This window comes from Poecilia reticulata, linkage group LG3, assembly GCF_000633615.1.
Source record: "Poecilia reticulata strain Guanapo linkage group LG3, Guppy_female_1.0+MT, whole genome shotgun sequence".
NCBI classification, from domain to species: Eukaryota; Metazoa; Chordata; class Actinopteri; order Cyprinodontiformes; family Poeciliidae; genus Poecilia; species Poecilia reticulata.
In genome coordinates this window covers 8,784,906-8,812,430 of record NC_024333.1, presented here as the reverse complement: position 1 = coordinate 8,812,430, position 27,525 = coordinate 8,784,906, and the positions used below count along the sequence as shown (strand labels likewise).

At 40.1% G+C, this 27,525-nt stretch overlaps 2 protein-coding genes across 2 annotated transcripts; both read left to right on the top strand.

Annotated features, from left to right (window-relative positions):
* The first annotated feature begins 1,755 nt into the window (after window positions 1-1,755).
* Window positions 1,756-3,841, top strand: rxfp3.3a1 (relaxin family peptide receptor 3.3a1). The gene has a single exon (XM_008404640.2). It carries the CDS (start codon window positions 2,374-2,376, stop codon window positions 3,355-3,357), a length of 984 nt encoding a protein of 327 aa, XP_008402862.1. The 5' UTR covers window positions 1,756-2,373; the 3' UTR covers window positions 3,358-3,841.
* A 13,637-nt stretch (window positions 3,842-17,478) lies between these two features.
* Window positions 17,479-26,018, top strand: LOC103462110 (mortality factor 4-like protein 1). The gene is made up of 12 exons (XM_008404641.2): window positions 17,479-17,667; window positions 18,097-18,143; window positions 18,274-18,341; window positions 18,464-18,550; window positions 19,098-19,178; window positions 20,025-20,050; window positions 20,448-20,536; window positions 21,547-21,648; window positions 23,010-23,098; window positions 23,638-23,810; window positions 24,627-24,711; window positions 25,142-26,018. The coding sequence occupies exons 1-12, from the start codon at window positions 17,628-17,630 to the stop codon at window positions 25,224-25,226; spliced, it is 972 nt and encodes a 323-aa protein (XP_008402863.1). The 5' UTR covers window positions 17,479-17,627; the 3' UTR covers window positions 25,227-26,018.
* The last annotated feature ends 1,507 nt before the right edge of the window (window positions 26,019-27,525 follow it).

Below are 27,525 nucleotides of genomic sequence, written 5' to 3'. Positions count from 1 at the left end.
ACTACAGCCGAAAGAGCTGTTTGTATCCGAGTTTTGTTTTGAACGCTGAGAGGCAGCCAGGCTATCCTCCTCCTCCTCCTCCAACATCCTTTGTAAAATAGAACAAAATACAAAAAAAAAAAAAAAAATCTCCATTTGAGAATTTTATTAAACTAAAACAGGACATTGTTCCTAAATAAAACATTTTAAAACCAGCTTCATTTGGCCTGAGAAGCAAAGCAGAGTCCTGCTGGGCTTCTGGATGGAGCTGCAGAGAGTTTCAGACCATCAAGGAGTCGGTTAATCATTAATTGTTAAGCTGATCATTCAGACTCATAGACAGCATGTGCCTTTATTATAAAGCGTTACCAGATTCCTGTTGCTCCCCCCTCCCCTCCCGTGTTGGGATACTTGACGAGACAGTCACTGTAACTGAAAGCATTTGATTGCGGCTTAATTTATTGAAGCTTCTGTCCTCACGCTCGTCATGCTGCTGACTTCATGACGGCCAGGGGGCGCCAGAGCAAACTGTGTTGAATGTGTTTCTGTTAAAGTGCTCTAACGTCACAAGGTTCTGTGTTGGATTACCAAAAACGACAAAGTTGGATCTCCTCCTGGTTTCCCTCCAATGTTGTCATTATTATTATTATTATTATTATTATTATTATTATTATTATTATTATTATTATTATTAATACTTTTTAAATAACTTGTTAATTTATTAAAAATAAGTTATTATTTTTTATTAAAAATAATAAATTAGTTCACTTTAACAGGGAACTCTGGGAAAGCGGCTCCTCTATTTGGTCATCCTCACCCTAACTTAAAGGGAAAAAAGTGTTTATATTCTGTCAGTATGGGAAAACCCTGAAAACTGAACGTTCGATGTCCGCTCGTATGCTTCCGGGTTTTTTTTGTTTTTTGTGTGTGTGTGTGTGTGTGTGTGTGTGTGTGTGTGTGTGTGTGTGTGTGTGTGTGTCACGCGCGCGTGTGTGTGTGCGTCACTTCAGAGCGAAAGGAATAAAAATAATTTATATATTTTTTAGAAAACGAAAGTTATAAAACAAAAAAAAACAAAGAAAAAAAAGACGACTGTGGCCAATAAAGAGTCTCACACAGCAGAATGATCTCCTTAGACGGACTCGAGTCGACATCTGCACTCACTGCCTTATTGACAGGTTTCACAGCTCCAATCTGAGAGAAAGAAAAACTTGTTTTAACAAAAAAGAAAATAAATAAAAAAGGCTTTTCATGGAGGGAAGGAGGAAGACGGTGTACAGTAGACCCATGTCAGTTTGTACAAATATACCAAGTGAAAAAAATATTTATTACCTGCATTGGAAGAAATTGTTTACTTATTGAATGTTACTTGTTTATGTAGAAAAGTAGATGTAATAAAATGCATTCTGCTACATTGGTGTGTTTCCATTTATTTCAGGAGATTTTTTTTTTTTCATTTAAAAAAATAAGCTAATTTATCTCTAGCTGAAAAGTCGCTGCTCAGTTGATTTAGTCTTATTTCAATCTTACCCAAACAATTGGTAAGATTTTCTACTGGTGTTTTCCTTCATCGTGTCCATCCTTCATTCTTTTCTTCCTTTCTCTCTTTCCTTTATGTCCATCGTTACATTTTCCTCCCTTCTGTTCATCGTTTCTGTCCTTACTTCCTTTCTGTTTTTTCATGTTGTTCACTTGATCATTTCTTCTTTCCAACTTCCTTCCTTTCATGTGTCCTTTCTTGTTCCTTTTCCTTTCTTCCTTCCAGGCTCTCTTTTTTTTGAGATGTAATATAATAGTGAATTTTGTATTTTGAATGTAAAGCACTGAAAATTGGACTTGGAGTTGAGTCTGGAAACGTCTGGGCATTTTTACAGAGATGAATGTATATGACCCTTCGCTGTCGTTTGGCCACTGGGTGGCAGCAGTGAGTTGTTGATGAACTTTCAGTTTATTTTGAAGGGGACTCACTCAGTTACACATCCAATGTGCGTCTTAGCGGCTTCAGGTACGACATGTCTAACAATGTCATCATCATTTATCCATTAGATGTAAACAAAACCATTTATGCTTTTTTTTTGTTTTTGTTTTTTATGCTTATGGAGAAGATGATTTACGTTCGTTTGCGCGCAAGCCTGATGGATTCAGCCTGCATGATGCTCACCAATGAGCATCTAACCCCACCCATGGTCTAAAACAGAGAGAGAGAGAGAGAGAGAGAGAGAGAGGCGGTGGGTGGAACTGTCCTGTCACCAGGAGCTGCAGGCTGTCATATTAGACGATTGTGCGTCTTCAAGAGGAGATGAGAAGTTGGGATGGCAGCACTCCAAGCTCCGGCTCTGTTTGGGAATAAACGTTCAGGCGTTTAAATTAAACCTCCCTCCAGATGCTGACAGTATGAGTGAAGTCAATGAGAGCGTCTTTCTGAACAGGTCACTGAGGCCGGACCTCTTCAGCAACCTGGAGGACATCGACGTGACGGCTGACGGAAGTCCGGTCCTCAGATTCCTCATCTGCCTCGTCTACTCCGTGGTGTGCGCCGCGGGGCTGGTTGGCAACCTGCTGGTCCTCTTCTTCATCAGGGTCACACAGGAGCGCAGGAAGTCCAGGGTCAACTTCTTTGTGCTTAACTTGGCGGTGACGGACCTGCAATTCGTCCTCACGCTGCCCTTCTGGGCCGTGGACACCGTCATGGACTTTAGCTGGCCGTTCGGAGACGCGATGTGCAAGATCATCCTGTCGGTCACCGTCATGAACATGTACGCCAGCGTCTTCTTCCTCACCGCCATGAGCGTGACCCGCTACTGGTCGCTGGCCTCGGCTCTGAAGAACCGAACCGTGCAGAGGTCGTGCTCCGCCAAGTGGGTGTGCGCGGTCATCTGGACTCTGGCGACCGTGGCCACCGCGCCGACGTCGATTTTCTCCACGGTCACCAACGTGACGGGAGAGAAACTGTGCCTGCTGAGGTTTCCGGGCGGCCAGTACTGGTTGGCGGTGTACCACATCCAGAAAATAGTCGTGGGTTTTGTTCTGCCCATGTCCATCGTGTCGGTCAGCTACTTCATGCTGCTGCGCATCATCCGCAAGCGCAGCATGAAAACCAGCAACCCCAAACGGAGATCCCAGGTGACCAAGTCCATCACCATCGTCATGCTGTCGTTTTTCTTCTGCTGGATGCCGAACCACGCCATCACCCTGTGGAGCGTCCTGGTCAAACTGAACTTTGCCAACTGGGACAGTGCGTATTACATCGTCCACACGTACGTGTTCCCGCTCACCGTGTGCCTGGCGCACACCAACAGCTGCCTGAACCCGATCATTTACTGCCTCATGAGGAAGGAGTTTCGGGACAAACTGCGGGGTCTGGTCCGCAGGACATAGTGGTTTTAAAGGCTCAGGGAGCGACTTAATGACGCGCGTAATGTGTTCGGCAAACTGTAACCAAGGCGCACTGGATGCGCAAATCGGAACCCATCAGCACGCTTCTTGTCGCTCATTTTTATGATAAGATTGTTCTGACTCGTTCAGAGCTACATGAATGTTTTACGTATAAAGAAATTAATTTGCTACTTTGCTTCGTGAATATTTATGCGTAATAAAAACAGTCGTCCACGGGTCGTGCGTAAAAGCGCATCACAATCATCTGTAGGTTTGTGCTTTTGGTATTACTGGGCTGATTATGTGTGGTCAGTCGCTTTCCATTTTCATCTGTGAATGTTTTAACTATAAGTGCATTTATAGAAAGCTGATGAAGCCGTGCGCATCAGTTTTCTCCCCACAACAAAAAGAAAAACATCAGAGCTAAAATGATTGTTGTAAATAGGTAGCAAAACCTCATGTGTCCCAATAAAACACAGCAAGTTCAGACTATTTATTTATTTATTTATTTATTTATTTATTTATTTATTGTCCAAGTGTCTTAAAGAGCGATGACAATTGCATCTTTTTGCTTTAGTCAAGGTTTGATCTGATAGAAACAGCTAATAAAATCTGTGTGAAACAGCTGAAACATACGCAGTACGCAGCGGAAATAGTCTTTCAAATGAGCACCGATTTTCCCCTCAGTGTCACACATCACAGGGAATTAGCTACATGTACGCGCAAAACGCGTACATGTAGCTAAAGGACTGTGTTAGCCATTGACTGAACAGAATGCATAATGAAATGACTTGACTAGAAAGAGACCAATTACCAACAGCCTCATTTTGTGCCACATTCAGTGCTGCTTTTTTTCTTTCCTTTTTTTTATTAAAAAAGGACTCCCTTTATTTAAAAAAGACTTTTGTTACCTTCACTGACTACCTGACACCCTTAGCTCATTTACCTCAGAGAGATTTTTCTGACTCATTTGAACTGAAGCAAAAAATTACACACACATGAAAAAGCATGTAAGTACTGATGTCCTTCCATTTGGGTTGTTTGTTACCACTTCTTTACAAATTAGTCTTTTCAAGTGTAAAGGTCTTTGTAAATTAATTTTCCATCTAATCTTAACCTGTTAAAGTCACTCCCTTCGAGGCCAGGCATTCTTTTGGAAAATGAAAAAGAGTAGTTGGTAAATAACTGATGACTTGCCGAGCATACGCACACGCACACACATACACACACACTGGAAGTGAAATAATTAACCAGGCACTAAATCAGTTCACGTTAATGAAACATGGCTGAGGACTGGGAGTGGATGAGAGTCATCAGAGGAAGAGCAGAAAGTGTTCATGCACGTTTGTCACGTCACGTCCACAAACTTCAATATGGTTTACGGATGCTTCATGATGATGCGTAGTTTTTAATTTAATTTGTTCACTACTGAAGGAAAAGGAAAAGCGGGGAAAAAAGGAAAATGTTCGTTTGTATTAAACCCCCTCGAATAATTTTTCGCTACATTTCCAATAACTACCACATAAGAAATTGCTCTGATCTAAGCCATTCTTTTCACAGCTTTGGCTGTGTGTTTAGAGTCACAGTTTTGCAGAAATGTGAATATCTGCTGCAGTCTTGCACTGTTGCATACATTTTTAATTTTATTTGGGGGTGAGGGGGATTTTCACCTGTGAATCTCTGCAGCTCCTCCAGAGTCGTGTACCTCTCTGCTGCTTATGGCCTGTCAGTTCAGGCGAACAGGAACGCTTGGGTTCGTCCACAGTTTCTGCTTTCAGCTGACGGCTTGAGCAGAGTTCCGTAGGACGTTCAGCGCTTTCTGAAGTGCTTTAAACTTCCCTTCAACTGTCTGCTGCGCTCCTCGGTCTTCATTATGCTGTTTGTTCTCTAATTCTCTCCAACAAACCTCCGAGGCTTCAGAGGTTGTTTGTTGCAAGGCTGTGAAATATGAAAGAACACACAGAGACTTACAAAATATGGGGTAAATAATTGTGAGACATAATCCCTAGTCAAGTACAAAACAAAAAAAAAAACATGGCTGTAAAAGCAGCTACTGTCCAAAGCAAGAGAAAGGACCACAATCATACTCTGAAACCCCAGACCAACACCTTTTCCTTCATGCTTTGCTTCCAGAGAGTCTGACATTCAGCTGAAAATAAATGTTCAATTAATTTAGTTGATTTCTGAAGGTCTTTGTTGTGTTTTTCTTTAGGCAATGACTTATTTTCATTTCTTTACTAACATCTAACGCGAAATGCATGTCGTTTCAGCATTTGACTGATGGCATCCTGTTATAAAGATGCATCTAATTTGTTTGGATCAGTCTGTGAGAAATGCCTCAGATTTCAAGTTTGACGAGCACCTACAGCAACTTTATTTATTAAAACGTGAGATGAAGTAAATGAGAAAATAGCAGGATAATCCTTTTTAAGCTTGTTAGAAATAGAGAAAAGAAAACGTCAGACTGAAATATACCATTTAGGAAGTGACTGGAGAATCTGGAGTTTATCACATCAGACAGAAAACTGGACCAAAAATCAGAATTTGTGTCCAGATGTAAAACATTAGGGTACAGCTGTCCCTTTCTCTCTGTCCTTGCACTGTGAAGTACAAGAGAGATAGACCAGTGAGTTGTGAGCTGCTCCACTGTGCAACACCAAAGGGACTCTGTCATAATTTTTCGAGCTGCAAAATTGATGAAAATGTGTAAAGGCAGGGAAGAGCCATCAGATTTTCATCCGCTCCGCCATCTGGAAACTGGCTGATTTGCGAGGTCTTAATTTTTCCTGCATGTCGGTCTCGGATACCCTGTCATCAGAGTAAAAGCTTATCCAGACCAGAATATGAAACAAGCAAAACGTCCACAACTCACCCGCAGCCTCGCAGATCACGTCACTGCAGCAGCACAGGACCATCTTGATGCAGAGCAGGGACAGCCGAAACCTAGAGGAGGGCTATAAACGTCCTCCTGGAAGCTTTAAGGCCCGTTCCTAAAGTAAATCGTGAGAAAGGATTTCCAGATCTGAACTCCGAAGGTTAAAGTTGCCGGCACGATTTTTCTTTTCGAACAATCAGAGTCACTTCACATGAAGTTTCTGACCTAAATAGCATGTCTTTTAGTCATGTGTGTGAGAACACTGCATGAATTTCAGGAAAAAGTGGTGACCGAAAAAAAAAGAAAAACACAGAATTGGTTTGTAAACAGGACCAGCTCAAACTATGACAACCATCTGCGATTATTTGGGCAAAATTGTTTCGAAAACATCTGGTCTGGTCAATGATTTATCAAGTTCAAAAATTTTTTTTCCCCTGCTACAAATATCCACTAGGCTGGTAGATTCATAATCTCAGCCCTACCAGTAAACGTCGCTGATCAGGATCAAACTCTAAACTAGTAAAATTTCACTCTTTTGCAACTGGAACATAACTTGTATGCTTCAAAAACATCACAAGCTTCTTGTCCACCGCTTTGCCTCCTCGTGCCAGCTGTAACTACGGTGATGTAATCATCCTAAATGCACAAAAAGTATGTTTTTTTTTTCTAGTGAACTTTAAAGAAGAAGAAGAAAAAAAGAAAAACCAGTTGAGGTAGAAATCTATAGTTCATTACCCACTCGGTAAACATTTATTAGTGGAAAAATTCACAGCCGCATGGCGTTTTAAAAAAGGTCTGCAGTTAAGAGATTGTTTTTCAGCAGTTTGTTTCTCAGACTAAAGTTTCTTGAGTAGCTGCTGATAGCAAATGAGCCTCTGAGCTCTTTCAAAGTGCCATATAAAGAGCCGAAAGCAGTGAAACATCTGGTGTTTTGTCTGCCTCCTAAACTCCCCTATATTAACTCGGGAAGAAAGTATTGTGTTGAGCCATTCTTTGGTCCCCGAAGAAACTGTATAGGCTCTGCTTTTTCCTTATTCATGAGAAGCTCATTGAGAATGCCTCTTGTTTAGACCACGATTTGGTATTTTTTAAATCATGTGATTGTTGTGGCTCTAATTTCATCATATGTAATTGCATTAAAAAGCACACAATTAAACTGAACATCTGTGTCCAAGGTGAATCCATGCAAATTTCTGACGAGATACGTTTCATAAAAATAACCACAAGGACAAACTCAGAAGCCAATACTTTCATCTTTATTAATCTTGTTCTCATCGTTTAAATACATTTTTCTTCTGTAAAATCTCAGAACGAAAACACTGACCAGGAGTGTCAAAGCCTGACTTAATTTAAAACAAATACACAACAAACCATTGTATTTTTTAACTCATTGTTATCATGCATTGTTTAGTTGCTGCTCCTGTTTCCAGTTTTCCTAGAAACAAATTGAAATTAAAAAAAAGGAGGACGTGTGAAACTTTACACATTCATTGATTTTTAATGGCCAATTTATAAATGTCTAAAATAAATGTAGTCAAAATTTAAAAGGGGAAAAAAAAAGTCAACCCAGCACCCTGCATTGACGTAACTGCAGTATGAAATGGCTTTCATCGGGTCAGGACCTGAATCCACAACCATATCGGCTCAACGAGGCTCAGCTTAACGTCCAAGTCTGACCTTGAAAATCACTGCGTGTGTGTTTTTCTTTCAATTTTTCATCCAGTGGCAGCTCTGCTCTGTGTGTAGGTGATATAAAGTATATGGTGGCTTAATGAGCTCTCCTCTCTGTTGTGATTAGGAGGAATGACCTTTAAAGAGCATCATAATCATGTTTTATTCTGATGGAAACGTAAACGTGTTGTAACGAACGTAACCCTCAGATCTGCTTCAATCTAAGAGTTATTATTATTATTATTATTATTATTAACATGAAAAAAAATATTTTTATGACTGTCAACTTGTCAACTCCTTTTCCAACTTTAACATTTTAAAAAGGAAATGCCAAACAGTTTTTGTTACCTTACTGAAGTCAAGCAACTTCTTTAAAAAACTGAGGAGTCCTTTCTTTATGGCTCAAGTTTTTTTTTTTGTGTGTATTTTTATGTATTTTTTAAAACTGTCGCTATGGTGTGGTAGTATATTATGAGACAGACAATCTGTGCAAAAATATGTATACACGAATGTGATTGGCGGCACTAAGACCCTCCTCCTGGCTCTGATCGATCATTTCTGACCGAGCGGTGTATTACTGCAGATGGCAGTAGGACCACAGGGAGGAAGCAGAGGAGCTTAATTTTTTCCCTCCCACAGATTATGTGTCTTAAAAATATACTTTCACAACATAGTGACAGCTTTGAGAATATATAAAAAACACATATTTTTCTATCAATGTCACAAACTGCAGCTTTAAAATGAGACGGTGATTAAATCCCACAGAAGGTGACTCCTGAGATTGTTGCTACTTAGTGTTTAACACAATGTTCTTCTTCATCAGCTTATACTGACAGGGTGTACCTGAACGTTTTTTTTACAATTTCTTCCTGCTATCCACGTAAATGTCTGTATGAAGCTCCTGTTGGGTTATGCAAACTCCATTCAGGTTAGTGTAAGTCTGCAAGGGATACATGTAACTCTGTGATGCAATGTCCTGTGAAGCGGGGGAAACCTGGAGCTGGGGGGCTAAGCTGACTCACAGGTGTACAAGGCCAAGTTTCAGACTTCAGCATCAGTGGTCTTAAAGTTATTCTGCATTGGAGTTTTTTTTCTCACTATTTTTAACCATTTACTTTTATATTTATTGCTTTGACGTACAGGACAGAGGGCGGTGCGGTGCCAAAGTGTTTTCAGGCTGAATAAAGTAAACAGAAACTACTCCAGGTGGTCAGGGACGATGCTGCGTCCCTCCTCCAGCACACATGAATGAAACGAGTGGTATGTTACCAAGCATTTGCTAAACTTTGCTAAAGAGGTCATTCGGTTAGTCTAAAACCTGCAGGACAGATTTCAGAACTAGCGTTGCAGACCCCTGATCCACACGAGCAAGAGAAAACTTCAAAGACATAACTCCAGCTCTTTGGAATCAAGTTTATCCTTGTTTTTATTTTTATTTGATTTTATTTATTTTCTTTAGGAAGAGAAATGTTTAGTCGGACCTGTAGAACACCATCCAATCCAGTGTGGCGTAAGAAATGTTTTTGCTCTGGGGTGTTTTCCTGTTTTGAGTTCAGGCTAATTTTACAGTACTGTGAAGAAAAACAAAAAAATCCAAAGAGCCTTTTTTTGTTTTTCCTCATCCAAAACCCTGAATGCTGGATCTTAGACGGGTCGTCCAGTTGACATTATGACCCAAAACTTACTGCCAACGCAACAAAGGAGTGATAACAGAAAAATCACAACAGTATTAGAACCTCAACTCTACAGAAAGTCGTAAAGAGTCCAAGCTTTTAATTGCTAAGCTAGCTCTGACTGTTGTGTTCAAGCCTGCTGACCAAATGCATGATGCATCTTTTTTTCTGTTGTACATAGAAGCAACAACTTCTTCAACCAAATTATGTTTGTTTGGCACTTATTTCAGCCAATCACATGCAAATCATTTCATATTTTGGTACTGAGTTTATGATTGATGTTCTATATAACCAAAAAAACAAAAATAACAATAAGAGAATGGTTAATGTGGGTGAGCAAAACTCAGCAGATGATCCAATTCCCGCACTCTATTGCATATCTAGCAGCTTATCATGGCCCAAAGTGATGTGTGAGACGAAGAAGGAGTTAACTCTTATGTCTTCTAACTGAGCAGAAACACACATAAACCCCCGAAAACAATCAGGTGACAGACTCTCAGGAGCAGCTCTCTCTTGAAGGACCAGTCAGGTCTCGAAAATGGCGTCTCTTGACATTTTGATAAGTGTCTCTAGTGTTTGCAGGTGTTTAATCACGACGAGGCGCTCTGGTCTAATAAAGGTCATCTCCTGAGCCATGGAGGGCGCTGACATTTGGACAAAGCATTAAAAGTGCCAATGAGGTCCGACCGCAGGACGTTAAACATGTGTCTGCTCGCTGCAGTGGAGCAAGGTGAATTAAAGGAAAACCTTAACAAATATGTTAATATGTGTTGTTGCACAAAGTGGATCTTTAATTAGTGGCTGGGTTTCCATAGTAATTAGGGATGCGCAATATATCGGCATGGACATCTATATTTGCTGATTTTAGGATTTTTTTTTTTTTTTTTTACCGTATCTGCATCAGTCTGATGAATAAAACTGGATTGATATTAACAATCAATGTCTATATCCAATATGTTGCTGTTTGCGTTTCTGAAGAGACATTGTGTGATGCAGCACAGGATTATGGGAAGCCTAAATGAAGCAGGGAAGCAACGGAGGCAGCGTGGTCGCTTTTATACGGTATCAAAAACATAGGTAAAAATTACATACATGTAATATTGGTAAATGTCAGCTATTGGTTTTAACAGCAGTATTAATATTGGATTTCGATATTGGCCCACATTTTTGTATCGGTGAATTCCTAGTATCACCATAACAATCCTGTAGAAACATAACCAAACGTGGAGCAGCAGACAACCTGCCTCTCATACAAACCTTTCCATAAGCAACTCATTTATTCTGTATTAAATATCTCCAAAGCTGAAATCTCACAAGTTCATGACCGAGTTCTTTATTTGGTCTCACATTTTCATTTAGTGTCTATTAACTTCCACCTTGGGCCATTATTGTAATAAATAAATACTGGAGATATTTGAAATTTGTTGAAATCTAAAACCTGATTCAACCCTCAGAGGAGACTAATTTCTGCTGTTAGTACCACAGATCCGGCTCTTTCACACACCATCCTCTCATTTCAGGTACTTTATATGCTGCCGGCACCTGCTGTAACCGTACAAGATGAAGGTCCACTCAGAGACAGGCAGCAACACAACATCGTTAAAACCGAGGCAGAGACCCTGAGGTTCCTGAGCAAGAGACTCTCCTGTCCTCAACAAGCCCTTAATATTCTGCCCATGAAAACCTCAAGTACAGTTGGACATAAGGACCAAACCTGCTAGAGTCTGTGCCTAGAATGAGGCTGTGATCTCACTTTGAGTTCAGGACAAGTTTATTGTCTATTCCAATATATGAAAACAAAAAAGGACTAGAGATGTGGAAAATGCTGGAGGGAAGCTGGGCTGACAAAAGGAGCACCGAGTGCTCTGAGCCTGGATGTTATACGGGGAAGAATAATGGGCAGAGATGAATGTAACACCATATGGCGCTGAGATTTACTGCATTTTCACTTCTGCGTGCAGACACTGTGTGGGTAGCAAAGCATTGGAACTGAGGAGAGGTTGATTACTTCAACCCATCTTTCTGTACTTTCACTATCAGGCTGGAATGGTTTCAGACTCTGGAGTGAGGGGAGAGAACATCAGCATGAAAACCTTTCTTTTTCCCCCTTCTTTCCATATAGCAACTCAGTAGGGTTCACGAAATCCTCCTCTACGGCACTCACTGTATTACACCAACAACAGGACACGTGTAGGCTCTGCTCCAAAAGTGGCCACATCGCTCGGTCATCCTCTGCGTTTCACTAAAACCTGCACATTCTTGAATGAGAAGGATTTACATTCTGCATGCACCGAGTTCCAGCCTTCCCGAAGGCAAGAAAACTCCAGTTCCTGGGTTTTTAATCTCCTTATAGCACAATTAATATGTCTATAAATAATTGTTGTAGTTTAAGCTGGAGTCTTCCAAAGAGTGTAAAGGTGCGTGTCAGTGGAAATGTCATCATCCACAGGAGCCCCCTCAGGGTTGCTTCCTTTTATCTGTTCTCCGCAGCAGCAACTGCGACAGATAATCCGGAAATCTGCTGATGATTCTGTTATGCTTCTTCTGAGTGATGAGGTTCAGTCGTCAGCCGGTTGTTTGTGAATTTGTTGACTGAGAGCAGCTATCAGGGGACGTTTTCATGTCACCGGGACATTTTATTTGCTGTAAAATAACAGGGCTGCACAGCAGCTCCCACTGAGAAGCCTTTTTCTATCCTGCCTCGCTTCACCCATCTCCTGCATTCAGCCTCAGCTCTCCTCCCCCCCTCTGGCTCTAACGTCTATTTGGTGCGGCAGCTACAAAAACTCCTCCACCACCACAAGTGTACTTGTTCATTTTGTAAAAGCTTTTATTGCAAAATCTAAAAGAATACTCTTTAGCGGGGGGAAAGTCTGAGGTGTTGGAGAAGCCCTTGGTCCAGAATACGGTGTAATACAGCTGCCATTTAGATGAAGTATCCATGTTTAGCTTCACAACTATTGGTAATTCCCAATGGATTTTAACATAACATCATTCACAGATTCAAGTTCTGACCTTGGAGGCCAAACAAACATAGCGTTAGCTTGGTTGTGCTAGCGGTGTCTTCCTGTTAAGTGGGAGAGATTCCTCCCCACTGTCGCCACACACTGAAGAACGTGGCTGGTAGTTTAATATCCGGGAAGCAGAGAAGATATTCCACAGTAGCATGTCCTGGATGCCACCATCACTTGTTGACAAGCTCTGCTAATCCACCTCATTTGCTTTTGCCATTCCTCTTTAAATTTTGATCTGGTTGTACAAGTAAAAATATAGGAAAGTGTCATCTGGAAAGCGGTTCTGGAACCTAGAATTTCATCTCAGGTAGGTACAAGGAGGTTTCCTGCAGAAACAGAATATTGACACCATTTTTAACTGTAGGAATTTGGTTCTTTCTATGAAATGTCTGCAGAATCTTTCCCCAAAAGTCCTGGAGACCATCAATATGCTTTGTGGGGAAATATGGGAGCAGTCTGGACGACAGTGCTCTCTCACCTTTGAACCTTCCACCTTGTCTGACGTTTTGTACATTTTGCTGAGGCGAGGCCTGCAGTGCTCTATATGTTGTACTGGGTTCTATTGTGACCTCCTGGATGACTTTTTGATGTCCTCTTTGAGTCATTTTGGTACGTCAGTCACCCTGGGAAGGTTTTCCACTGCTTCATGTTTTGATAACGACTCTTTCTGAGGTTTGTTGGAACCTCAAATCCTTAGAAAAGGCTTTCCAAACCAACAGACGTCAGGGACTTTGCTTCTCATGGGTTCTTGAATTTTTTTTTAGATCAAGAAATTGCAGAATATGTTGCTTCTTGGCATATTTTTAGTCTCCTTCTTGTTGTCAGGCAGGTTTTTGAGTCAACAGGATAAGGGGATACAGTATGAGGCCTTGGTGTTGAAATTAAAACAAAAACATGGTTATTTATGATTTAACAAAAGAGGTGATTATTTTTCATAACTTGCATACTTGGTTAGGATTTTTTCCTCAATAAATTAATCAGTAGAGAAATGCATTTAAATTTTTCAGTGGATGTCCTTGTCTTGTATTAACAAACATTTGAACATCCTAAACATTTAAGTAGGACAAAAAGAGAGAGAGAGATAAGTAAGGCGAAGAATCCTTTTTCAAAGCACAGAAACTGTTTTTGTATTCTAAAAAGCTGTGAGACCAATCATGAATAGTTAGAAGTTGTTTTTCCCTGACCACGTTGCGTCTGCACCCTTGTGTGGCAGAGAAAACGAAGCTGACTCAGTACCCTGTCCAACAACAGGCTGTTCCTCTCCCCTTTCCTCGCTCCCAGTGATGTTCTTCCTCCAGACTTGTCGAAGGGCTCGGTAAAAACCCTCGGTGAAACAGTGGACCAGCACAGTCCAGCATACAGTCAGGCAGAACAAACACGTGTCACTTCATTACTCGGTAACGTCCGCACGACAGCCCAAATCGAATTCAAGTCACAGATACTGCCAACCGAGCTACCTCTGGATCTACTTCCTGCTGTCTAATCTCAATCACACAGCCTTATCTCTGTCCTCAGGAAACCTCGGCTCTGACTGGAGTTGGTTTCACTGGGCAGGAAGAAAGCAGAACATCCCTCTCTGCTCTCATAAAGCTCTGAATTAAGAGACTTGAAGCTCTTTTTGGGAGCTTTTAAATCATCCTAAAAAGATTTAAATCCTACAGTGAGAACATGACAAATAGTAAAAACTGTCTACAAACAGAGTTAGGGAATTTCATCTCTGCATTTAAGACACGCGGCTCTCTCTTTCTTTCCGAGTGAAAAGAAAGAGAGCTGTGTCTTGGGCTGCTGAGAGCTGGTCCTCCAATTTAGAAATGCTAAACTTTGGAACAGAAAGGGCAGGAAGCAGCTGTCGACCATGAACCTGTAAAGTTTCCATCTTTCATCACAGACACTGACTCAAACTGAACCCTTTTTCTTTGATTCTGTGGAGAGAGAAAGGAAAAAAAAATCCTTTTCTGCTTTTATACCTTTGGGTTATTTTCTGCTCTTTGTGACGGAGCCACTTTCATCTACATACTTCCTTCTCAGCAGAAACCGTGCAGTGTCACTCTTAAAAGGCACTTGGAAGCTTTTGCTTCTGGAGCACCTTAAAAGGTAAGTTAGGGGGGGCGGCACTTTCACGTTTTCGCAGGCTTTCTGCTGTGTTTACGTTTCATTTTCCTTTTTTTCTTCCATGAGAGCTTAGGAATTTGTCAGATATGTGAAGATTTCCCCCGCTGGGAAGATAGAGATCTGGAAGATCCACAAGAAAAGTACATTTGAACTTAATTTATAGATTAACATGCAAATTTCTTTCCTGAAACATGAAAATTACTTTCTCATATGTGTCAAGCTACTTTCCCAGAATCTGTTGATTGCATTCTTGGTATTTGCATGTTCCTTAATATTACTGATTACTTTTAAAGGAGATGAGGAAGATTGCTTTATGGAAATTCATAGACGGCTTAACTGGATCTTAGAGGTTAATATCTTGGGTATTGCATACTTCATGTTCTTGTAATTTATAAATCACATTTATAGACTTTTTGGGATTGTATTCCCAGGACACGTAGCGTTACTTTTCTGAAATTTATAGGCTTCCTTGCCAAAGGCTGTCGATTTCTTTACTATGTGTTCCAAGTTTTCTAAGTTTTATTACATTCCCAAAAGGTGTAGGTTACTTCCTCATATGTGCATGTTATATTCCCAGTCCTCAATGATCAACAAGAACTAATTTAGTCCATTTGCAGAATAAACAAATAAATTTAATTGGTTTTACAAATTACTTTTCTAAAACTTCTTACAGGATTTGGTGGAATTTACGAATCATCGCTCCACTTTTTGTAGATTTCTTCCGTAGATTATCGTTTATAAAATGCTAAACTCTCTTGTGATACGTTCTTATTTTTTGAAAATAAAAAATAATGACTGAGGCAGGATTTATGATAAAGTCAGCAATACAAAGTTGGAGCATTTTCACTGACATTGTCCAAAAAATACCTAATTGAAGTAAATTTAGTGTGCACGTTCATTCGCCTCCCCAGAAACCTAGGGCATTTTTTAGTTCCCGTGACTTTATATGACAGATTTTCATTCATCCTCTGGTTTTTCTCATGCAGGACCTCATCAATAAAGCCCCCAGAGGAATTGCATGAAGAGAACACTTTCTGTGCGTACTCCACTTCTCCATCCACGGGTAAACACCATTTGAGGAGCTGAAAAGATGTTTACTGGTTTTGAAAGGATAATTCATTTCGAGCTGTACATCCAACCCTCGGGGGGTTTTAGAAGCATCTGCAGCTGCCTTTTTTTTGGTTCATATCTTTATTTAAAAAAATAAAAACCTGCATCTTCTGGCAGATTTAGCTTTTATCATTCTGAAGACATGCCTTAATTTGAGTATTTTTTATGTAGGCCATGGATTCTAAAATGCTAGTTCGAAGCAGACTGTCAGTATTTCTGCGACAGCTGGCAACAAACACATGAATGACCACTTGATCCATTTGGAGGTCTGCCACTACTATTTGGAAGAAATAACACAGATGTGAACTGCGATTTGTCTTGCATGATAATGTAACGGCTTCGTTTCATGAGAAATTTATGTAGCCAGAAAAAGCTGAGAAGCTGTGATGTAATAAATCAACGTGTAGGTCATCTTCCTGTAGGGCGCCGAAACCACAAAGTGTCGATTTCATTCGCTTGTTTTCACATGCGCCACTTGATTTCCAGGCCAGACGGTCATTGCTCTAAAAAAAAAAAAAAAAAGAAAGGGAAAGTATACGCAATTTGTTTTGGTCAGTCACTGGAACGCCATAAAAGGAAAAATATGTCCATAAAACACAGGGTCTTTGGAACCTCTTTGTGATTTATGAGGTTATTATGCTGCTGATGCTGTTTTTCAATGATTAGCATTTAGTTTTTCAAGATTAGTCTTTTTTTAACCATAGTTATCAAATCATTTCAAGTAAAATCATTCATCAAATCATTTGTAGAAGCAGCTATTTCACATATTAACATATTTTATGTCCCTGCCTACTATAGCAACTCCACACACACTTAAATCTGCCTGTCTGTCCATGTTTAAGTAACAAATGTTGTATGAATGTGTAATAAGGCTGAATTGTAGAGATTCTTTATTTACAGGAGACCTATAAAAATCCAATAAAAGGCCTGCAGCTTATCTAAAATGCTGCGTTAAGACTTCTGGTGTAATTAACTGAGTGATTTTTCTATAATAATATGGAAAATATTTTTTTATGATAACATAAAATTTAAAATTACCCTCCTCACATGAAGTCAATAATAACTGAGCTCCAATATATAGCCTAGAACAATTTGCTCCCAAAACTTTACACTTTACTCTTAGACTGCATAGACAATAACTGAGCCCCAGTTATTGTCTATGAGGTAAAGACTGACTATAACATTGGACTTTTGTTAAAATTGAACAAAAAAAAAAAAGAAGCTTGGATACTTAGAGTGGCATGCTATCCTGAACTATTTATATACTTATGCTGCTTTTGGCTCCTGGAGTAAATGCTGACCATTTTTCCATTTCTCTCCAGTTATGCATGATTTCCAGTACTTTCTAACATTCATCTTGTCATTTCTTTCTGCTTTTTTCCATAGAAGTTACACTTAACCTAGTGATTGTAGTCTGATTTAACAGTCAGTTTTATTATTATTTTTTAACGAGCTTTATGGCCCCAATTTAGCTCTATACTTGACTTCCGTCGGCCCAGACGCTGTCGTTATTGCCTTTCCAAGCAATGGATAAAAATGCCAGGCTGTGTAGAACTGAATCCGCTCCATCAGCGATACAGCATCTCACGCGATCGTCCTTGAAACAAATCTCATCACAGTCTTTTATTTGTCGGAGTTTTAGGCGCAGCACCTGAACGCACCACGGCTTCGACGGCTCCACCGTGGTCAGGTGACCCGCAGCAGTAAAGCTGATCTCTGGCTTCTTCCTCGATGTCGGAGGGGAGTGCGTCTGGAGGAAATGGGCTCTGGCAATGCTCGAGTTTGATCACTCAGAGATCCGACCAGCTGAGTCTGTGAATGGCGCCAAAACAGGACCCTAAGCCGAAATTTCAAGAAGGTTGGTGTGTGTGTGTGTGTGTGGAGGGGGGGAAATGATACGGATGGTGGCTCTGAATGTCTGGATGAGGAAGGGGGCGGGTTTGTTATTGTTGTTTTTATTCTGCTGGAGCAGCTCCCCAGGAAGGGACAGAAAGGCTTCGTTACAGCTTTTAGTCGAAATAATCCGATTAAAATCTTCCTGAGGATGAATTTTTGTTGTTGTGAATCGTTTTAAAATGGAGGCGTTTAAACATAAATTCCCCGAGGAAGACAGAGGGGGTTGGGGGGGCTGTATCTATAAATTGTCACACAGTGGATGCATCAATCAGCTGGCACATAAACCCGCTGCATAGCATTATACGCTAAATAGAAAATGCAGTTTTTAAGCATACATGTTCGTTTGTTTGTGTGTGTGTGCGCGTGTGTGATGATTTTCTCTCCTTTCCAGGTGAAAGAGTCCTGTGCTTTCATGGGCCACTGCTCTATGAGGCAAAGGTTTGTCTCCCAGAAGGGATTTTGGATGTTATTATCTGTTTCCTTTATGTAAAAAAAAAAAAAAAAGAAGAAAAAAGCAAATATCTGGCACCAACTTAACGGGAATGTGTTTGTATTTCTTGCTTTCCAGTGTGTCAAAATCAACGTAAAGGACAAGCAGATAAAATACTTCATTCACTACAGCGGCTGGAACAAAAAGTGAGCAGCCTGGTGGTTGTTTTTTTTCTTTTTTCTAACAAATGCTGTTGATGGAGTTATTTTGTCTATCAGAGAGCGGTTGTGTTTCATATCTCATATTTTTTATATATATATTTTTGCAGCTGGGATGAATGGGTTCCTGAAAGCAGAGTTCTCAAATATGTGGACAGCAACCTTGCAAAACAAAGAGAACTTCAAAAGGCCAATCAGTGAGTTGATGCTTTTGTATACAGAAATGTGGGTTTTACCAGACGTCTCTCTCTCTCTCTCTCTCTCTCTCTTTCTTTTTTTATGAATGTAATTTTTTGATTTGATTACTTCAGCTGTTTTCAACAGTGTTATACAACTATTTGTGCACTGCTGACTTTGTACGAGTGCCTTTTACCTCTACGGCAGCCATTAGTCTTCCCCTGGAACATTTCACAAGGTTGCAGCAAACAGAGAGAGAGAGAGGGGGAATCTTTGACCTTTCCTTTTTGCACAGTCTCTCAAAATCCAGAGTCCTTGTTTATGCTCTGTTCTCTTCAACTCCCACAAGTTTTCTATTGTATTAATGTTTAGGAGCTGAAATAGCAACTTAAGAAAGTTTAGTTTGAACTCTGTGAACAGTTTTCCTGTTTATTCGACTGTACTGTACTGTATGTCGTGGGATATTATCCTGCTGGGAAACCCGTAATGACCATGATGCTGCATATATTTACATGTCTGCACTGCGACATATTCCTGATAACTACTTCTGTCTTCCTTCTTTTTCAGGGATCATTATGTTGAGGGAAAGATGAGGGGTTTAGCACCAAGCAAGAAGATTGCTGCTGTGCAGCAAAAAAATGTCGATCTGTAAGTTTACTTACTTTAAGTTTGCTTTGTTTTTTGTTTCATGCTTTCCTGTACGTATGTTTGAGGACAATTGCTGTCATACTAGATATGGAAATCATAAGTAAATGTCCTACAAAAGTACTATTTTACTGTTCATGCATATACATGCAGACCCTCTTTCTGCTGTCAGAGTAATATCACCAATGTACTGCATGTTCTACTACACAATCTTGTGCATTGCGTAATTTAAATTGGACTTTTATTGAAAGGTAAAACTCTGATTAGTTAGTGGTTTGTTCAGAAAACTCAACAGTCACTTGAAAGAAGAGCAAGAGCGGGGGGCTGCACAGTGGCGCAGTTGGTAGAGCTGTTGCCTTGCAGCAAGAAGGTTCTGGGTTTGCATGTTCTCAGTTGTTGCATGCTTGGGTTCTCTCCAGGTACTCCGGTTTCCTCCCACAGTCCTAAAACATGACTGTTAGGTTAATTGGTCTGTCTAAATTGTCCCTAGGTGTGAATGTGTGTGCATGGTTGTTTCTCCTGTGTGTCTCTGTGTTGCCCTGCGACAGACTGGCGACCTGTCCAGGGTGACCCCGCCTCTCGCCCGGAACGTTAGCTGGAAATAGGCACCAGCAACCCTCCCGACCCAACTAAGGGACAAGGGTGTAAAGGAAATGGATGGATGGATGGATGGATGGATGGATGGATCATTTGTTGTGGTTGATATCAAACCCATCAAAAACTAAAATGTTCAAAAATTGCCATTTTTGAAGTTTTGACATTTATGTAATGCAGCATTTGTTGAATCCTAAAAGATACACCTGTTTGTCATGCTGACCGTCTTTCATACATATGTTTCATCCATTTTAGGAAAATTAAAAAGGCAAAACAGAAAAGTAAGTAAAATATTTTGAGTTTGATAGTCTATTGTAATACATGAATATTTTTGCCAAAAGTGTAAATATAAAGTGATCGAGATGCATAAACGTTTTACATCGTTTATACACATGGCATCAAGGTGGTTTTTAGGTAAAACTTTCCAAAGCTTTTTTTTTTTTTACATTTTTAATTTAAGCAAAAGGGAACAATGTTATGGTTTATTCCTTTGGAAGTTTGTGTTTCTGAAGACACTGTAAATGTGTGAAAATGACAGTGAATGTGTGTAAGCGACAGAAAATTAGTATAGTAAATAGCTAAATGAGACGCTGTAAACTCGAGGAGCTGTGTTTTACTATCAAAAGTGATTTAATAACAATTGTGCCTACGTTTAAACACACTTCATGTGTTGCTCAGTCCCCGGGTCGGGCGAAGGCACCAGCAGTGGCGAAACACCCCAGGCACCACGGAAGAAACGAGCGCGAGTCGACCCAACAGTCGAGTGTGTACGTAACCTCACCTACTGGGGAATATTCTCGGGTTTACGTCTTTTTACTGTAATAACACTGTAGCATCATTTTGTCAGTCAACATTTGTTTCAGCATTTTTCTTTTGGTTCTTTGTAATAATGGCGAAAAGCAAACACCTCTTCTTTTTTTTTCTAATCCACAGTAATAACCATCTGTTGACTCACATATTTGCAGTAATAATTTAGCAGAATCGACTGTCGTTTTTAACTCTGTGTGCTTCTATAGAGGTTTATTTAGCTCTGACGATATACCGTCAAAGCATTTCACCCAGCATATGCCTGGGTTTTTGTTGGAGCCATTTTAGCATCTTTAGTTTTTTTTTTTTTGCAAAACTTCTATTGTAGCTTTTCAGCAATGTTTGAGGTCGTTGTTTTATGGCATTCTATCTTTTTGGTTGAGTTTCACTAGTTGAAGCGTTGACCTCACGCAGTTGGGCTATTGTGGGATTTTAAATTGAAGCAAAGAAACAATGTCAGCAGTGATGTTGATAGAGTAGGGAGATATATATATAGTACTAGTAAAAAATATTACTAAAATAAAATATTAGTGGCCATAATAGCAATATTAATACTAGATATCCATATTGACTCACAAGTTCATATCGGTGCATCCCCAGTTCTGTGGATCAAAATGAAACCCAAAGCATTTCCCTTCCAACACCATGCTTTACAGTTGGTATGACTTAATGTCATTCATTGCCATTTCTTACTCTATGCAAACAGAATATACTGAACTGTTTGTGAATTTGTCCTTTTGTGTAACTGATGCTAATTGCGGGAATTAGCGGGTTGAATTGTGTGGCCTTTTGTTGCCATTACTTGGCTCAGATCAGGTGGAATATGTTTTGTTTTGTTTTTATTATGTGATCCTTCATGGATGAAAAGTTGGTGAAAAGGAGGAATCTGCTCCATCGCTTGCTGTTTTTATTTTACATCTTTAAATGTATTGCAACAGTATTAAATTAGATGAGGCGTGTGTTTACCCAGGAGGAAATGTTTGCGAACCGTGTGGAGGTGAAGGTGAAGATTCCCGAGGAGCTGAAACCTTGGCTGGTGGACGACTGGGACCTCATCACACGACAGAAACAGGTGTGAAGACAAAAAACACACACCCGCAAAACACCCTGTAACAAGCTTCCTGTCTTGCACTTCAGCTCAGGAATTACCCGGCTACACAACGAGTGAAATATCAGAGCTGCCCAAAAAAATAAGACAGGTGTGCTGTCTTGCTGCTATAATCTTCCTGAGAGAAATTAAATGACATATTTACCAACCTTTATCAAATGAAGCAGACGGTGGATTATAGCTGAGACCTGCACAACTCTGCCGTTTCTAATGCTGCCTTTGGTTGCAGAGAGTCCACAGGGCTCTGAGCTCATCCCACCAGTCGACTCACACATGATGTCATGACAGTACAAAACAACAATCTGGCTTTAATGTGAAAAGTACAAGAAGAAGTGTGCTTTCTTAATGACAGATTGTGTTGGATGTCAAAAAATATCTTACCAGCTCTCATCATCAGGTCTGAAGAAAGTTGCTTTTCTCGAGCTAAAAATAAACAACACGTTACCAAACAATCTCTCTTTTTGTTTTTTGACCAAGCAAAACCAGCTGAAAGCACGAAAAACAAAACCCGACTTCCATGATTTAATAAAAAAACTAAGTGCTTAAATTGCACCCAAGTGTAAACATCTCTTGTCTGTATGTTGGTTTGCTTAAGTCAAGAGCAAAAACTCGGATTGTCTTGGAGAATGCTGCTCGTCATGCCAGGAAGGGTTACATCCCAACCCGTTTGGGCTCCGTCGTTCTGCTCTGAGAGTTCATTCAAGCGGAGATCATTAGAAACAGTTTCCAATCTCCCCAGGAGTACATGTTCCACCGGGTTCAGCTGGAGGTCAGACTGTTCAGTTTTCAGGAAGCTTCCTAACAAACCCTAAGAGCTCCGTCCCGGATTCGATTGGCTTTTAAATGTTAAGGTTCGTGATCATGCGGTGGAGGAAAAAAAAAAAAGTCTGAAAGGAGAAGGTCTTGTCACACTGAATACAATACAGCAGGTTTGCAAGGTTGAATCATCAAACTAAAAACTTGGAACAATTTTTCGACATAAATCAGTGTTTTGAGAGAAAAAAAAATACAGCAAAGGAGATATGCTAATTCATCTGTCCGACTTGTTAAGTCTGCAGTCGGCTGTCGCTCTCTTTTCATCCATCCCACCCTTTTTTTCTTCTTTCCTCATTCTTCATTACCCGTTTCAGGCCCCAGAACAACAAGGAGATTTTGTGTCCTAAGTTATAAAGAAAATGGGAAAACTAAAGCAATCATGGTCCAACCTGAACGACTGAGGCTCTCAGGAAATGTTATCATTACGCTCCAAAATGAAGCGTGAACACAGCTATGCATCACAGCCTTCAGTTTTGAATAGAAATCATTTATTGTTTTCTTGCTTCCAGTTATTTCACTTGCCTGCTAAGAAGAGCGTGGATGTGATCTTGGAGGACTATGCAAACTACAAGAAATCAAAAGGAAACTCAGACAACAAGTAAGATGCTCACCTTCTCCTCCCCCGCCCACCTGATGTTTTCTGAATGTCAAAAGACAAGAGACATCAACATCCTGTCAGCCTTGCTTCACGTGTCCACCTCATTACACCGCCTGTCACATAATGTGTTTTCCACATTAGCGTCTTTACTTTCCTCCTCCGAACCCACTTTACGAGCAGTTTTATTGCTTTGTTGCGCTTTACGCCAGGAGGAGGTTTGCTTGTGCTGCTCACCGTGTTCAGTTGCCTCAACTGTAATTGCACTTCACGTGGATTGAATTTAAAATGCCATAAGAAAAATATTTTCTTCTCTTTAGCTTGTTTACAGGCATTGGTGTATTTTTTTTCCCCCACGTCTTCTCGTCTTCTTACGGGTTTCTATAAGTGCATTAAAATGGCACAATGCTAAACATGTGGAGGAGGTTTGAGCTCAAAAGCGATGACTTACTCTCTTGAAGGCTGCATTTCACTCCAGGACTTTGACTGGACGCTTTTGAGGTGCTGTTTGGTGCAATGGATTCAGTCTTCTTTTCCTGCAGGGAATACGCCGTGAACGAGGTGGTTGCTGGGATCCGGGAGTACTTCAACGTCATGCTGGGCACTCAGCTGCTTTACAAGTTCGAGAGGCCGCAGTACGCCGACATCCTGTCTGAGCACCCGGACGTGCCGATGTCTCAGGTGTACGGAGCTCCACACCTGCTGCGTCTGTTTGGTGCGTCCGAACGAAAAGCACCTCAAGTGAAACACGGTTAATATTATCATGGGGTGAACAATTCACTGAGTGCGCGCTAATGTTTGATTTTAGATCACCTGACAAATTTATTTTCTTTGCTAAAAGCTGAACTGGACTTTCTAGTAGCAGCATGTTTGTCTTTGCACAAACTTAATCCTAGATAAACCAAAACCATCACTATAAATCAAAACTCGTAGAGTCATCTTGCAGCCCTGTAGAGTTACGTAATGAAACAGCCATGTCGTGTAAATGCTATTTAACTTTTTTCGGATACTTGAACCCACATGTAGAATCTGAAACATTTGATTTGTCTCCTTTTGGAGTCAGATTATTTCAGACCAACAAGCTTTATTTGATCAGTTGATTACGTTCACTTTCTCTGATGGGAAACGCTTTCTGATTTTAAAAATGTATTATAATTTGCTAAAGCAATTTACTTTTTGTTAATTAGGCAAAAATATTGACTCATCACTTGTCCAACTACGTGTATGAAATTATTTACATGCACTTGTTTCCAAATATTTCATGCTTATGTTCCACTTTTAAACCAATATAATAATCATGACAGTCATTTTGATTTTATAAACGGACAAGCAAATAAATTAGGCTACATCAAACCTTAGGAATGAATGAATTATTTGGGTTTATTTTTTTCATTTGATCTCTTCCTATTCCTGATTTCACATATGTAACCTGATAGCTTTAACCAGCTATAGTTCTTAGTATTGTTTATAGTAAGAATTAAAAGCATAAATTAAGAACAAATTTTCTGCTCCTCCTCTTATTCATCAACAGTTCGTATCGGAGCCATGTTGGCGTACACTTTACTGGACGAGAAGAGTCTGGCCCTGCTGCTCAGCTACCTCCAAGATTTCCTCAAGTAAGCTCCGCCTCCCGGCACAAGAGCCTCCATGTCATGTTTGTCTGATTCTCAGATGACTAGTTTCTTCCTTCCACTTTCACATTAGTGCAGCCACGCTTGGCGGAAATGCTTTGAAACGAAGGCTATGAAATCGATTTTTCTGCTCAGGAAGCAGCTCTATTTTGCGTTTTTTTTTAAATCAGAATGGCTTTGACGGTGGCTGCAACATACTGCACATTGAGCTGCTGCATGGAGATTTAAGACAGAATATGTAGATTATTCATTGTAGCTTATTTGCTTTTGTTTAATTCAGTATCTTGCATGAGTTCTGAATAAAAACGTCAATATATCCAACACAAAAAAACGCCTGTGCGTCTCTACGAGCTTTTCTGCCGCAGCAGATTCCACGCTGCTCCACTGGTGACAAATAGTCTCACTGTTTCTCCAGGTACCTGGTGAAGAACTCGGCCAGCCTCTTCAGCGCCGGCGACTACGAGGTCGCACCCCCTGAGTACCACCGCAAAGCTGTGTGAGAGCTCTCAGCAATGCAGCACTCTGAACGAGACGCATCACCACCCTGTCAGGCCACAAGTAAAAATAACCATTAGCTCAGTGTGGATTGAAGAGTCGGATTAACTTTTTCACTTCGGCTGACATGTTTCTTCCGAAAAGATCTTAGGCGCTCGTGACAGTTTGCAGGGGAAGAAAACATAACCTACTTTTGATATCACTTTGTTTAAAAAGAGACAAAATAAACGGTTTCACAGTCATTTCAACAGCCAACTTTATCCTATTTTTGTGTTTAGTTTTTTTTTCCAGCAGAGGTGCCTGTTACTATTGCATGCTTATCATTATTTATGTTTCTTTGGCCACGTGAGCTGCGAATCAATGACGAACTACAAGGTTAGCAGCCAAACAATAAAAATGTTTCTATGTTGTGCATTTATATCAATTTGTAAAAATGGAAAAGAAAAAAAGAAAAAGTTGTTTAAAGACGTCCAAATTGTTTACTGTGTCTACAAAGGTTACGTCTTTAAACGATTTGATGTTGTCATTGTTCTTTAAAGATGCAATAAGTTAGATGTCATCTTCTGAAAACAACAGAACCTCCTCTCTGCTTTGGTATATGTCAAACCTCCAAGATTTGTTTTGTAAAAAATTTTATTTTATATTCATCTGAAAAGTTTTTGGGGGGTGGGGGGTTCTGATGCAAATGTGAGTTTATTTTAAAAAAAAAAGAGCTAATTAAATTCTCAGTGTAAATGTCATCTTTTCATGCCGTTTTATTTATGTTACAATCATTAAACCTGCTTAATTTACTCATGTTTATTCTCTAAATACCCTGTGATAAATCTAAATAAGTAATGATGTATGAATTATTAAATAATAATTACAGTATTCAACAGCAGTCTGGTTCTTGTTACAACCCAGCACAGCTGGAGTCAGAAGACTTACAATAAGCAACCAGCTGAACCCCGGATTCATTTGATTTAATGAAAGCGCAATGATTTACTAGTTTAAAAACATGTCCAGGATTTAAAAAAATGAAGTTAAACATATGATGTTGATTTTGTCTTGAAAGAGTTAAAGGTTGATCCATTTGGGTAAAAAAAATAAATATTTCCCTTACAGCGTGATATGTAACACAACACAAGGGGGCAGCATTTCTCTCTAGTTCTGTCTGATTCCCTCAAAAATCGTTTTTGGTTTTAAGACACTACTTTGGAGATTTCTGTTTGCATATAATTGATAAAGTAATTAAATGTTCCCAGAGTTTAAGCAAAGCAAACAATGCATGAAAGGATGTGCATAGTTGTTGCTGAAAAGAAGGAAAACTGGAGGAATGTGTTTTAAAAGCAAATAGCAGCAACTTACCATATGTTTTCAGAGCTGCAAAACACTAAAATTGTGTGAAAATTGTTTTTCACTCTAAATATTTGCTTTTTTTATTGTTGCTTTGTAACTCAATGAATACACACACACACAAAAAAAAATATTAAATCAGTCATTTCCCTCATTTTATATTAATTAGCGATGCATTTTTTATTACTGGAAAGCCTGATCAGACACCTTTACTACAAGGCATAACTTGTGAACATGATGCATCTGTGAAATGAGCGACACAGCAAAAGGTTTGCTGGTGTGCCTCCTCCTCTCACCATCCAACATACACAAAGTGCTAAAATCCCTTATTGAAATTCTCCTGCTGCTATTCTTTCTCATTTAGAGCTTCAAGGGCTGTCAGGTATGTGCCAGTCACAGGTATAATAGGTGCCTGATTTAGAGCTGATTGACAGCAGTTGTCTCCACGGATCCCGCAACTTTGATGAGTTTGCGTGTGCTTCAAGCATCAGCATACCAGAACGTTGTCCCTTCAAGGCGAGGCCCGTGGAACAGGAAGACTAGAAGCTGGTGTCCACCTGCAGAGTGACCGTACTATTTTGTGACAGCCATTGTTCCATTTCTAGACTTATGACCCAAGTTTCGTGCTGCAAGAGTGGTGAAGATAAAGACAGACCACAAGACGGTCCATCTTTTTGGAGTTGTTTTCCAGGAAAGCCTGAGGTCACTTTGAGATCTGCAAAACCTTACCACAGACAAATCTCTTATCACACTGCACAAGGCCATTAGGAAGCCTGCACGAGTGTCCTTTAGCGTCTAACTTGTTTATGCAGGTTTGTACAGCACCAACAGTGGAACTTAAGAGACAAATACACGTTCTGCCTGCAGAAGCTGGACGGCAGAACGCAGAGAAGAGAACGCTGCATGTCCTTTGCTGCACAGATTCTGTCACGACTTTCAAGGGAGGCAGTGAGAAAGACAAAACAGAAT

Coding starts and splice junctions, on each gene's coding strand:
- rxfp3.3a1 (XM_008404640.2), top strand. CDS start 2,374: ATGAGTGAAGTCAATGAGAGCGTCTTTCTGAACAGGTCACTGAGGCCG.
- LOC103462110 (XM_008404641.2), top strand. CDS start 17,628: ATGGCGCCAAAACAGGACCCTAAGCCGAAATTTCAAGAAG. Junction 20,051..20,447: donor TAAAAAGGCAAAACAGAAAA/GTAAGTAAAATA, acceptor TGTGTTGCTCAG/TCCCCGGGTCGGGCGAAGGC. Junction 24,712..25,141: donor TACCTCCAAGATTTCCTCAA/GTAAGCTCCGCC, acceptor CTGTTTCTCCAG/GTACCTGGTGAAGAACTCGG.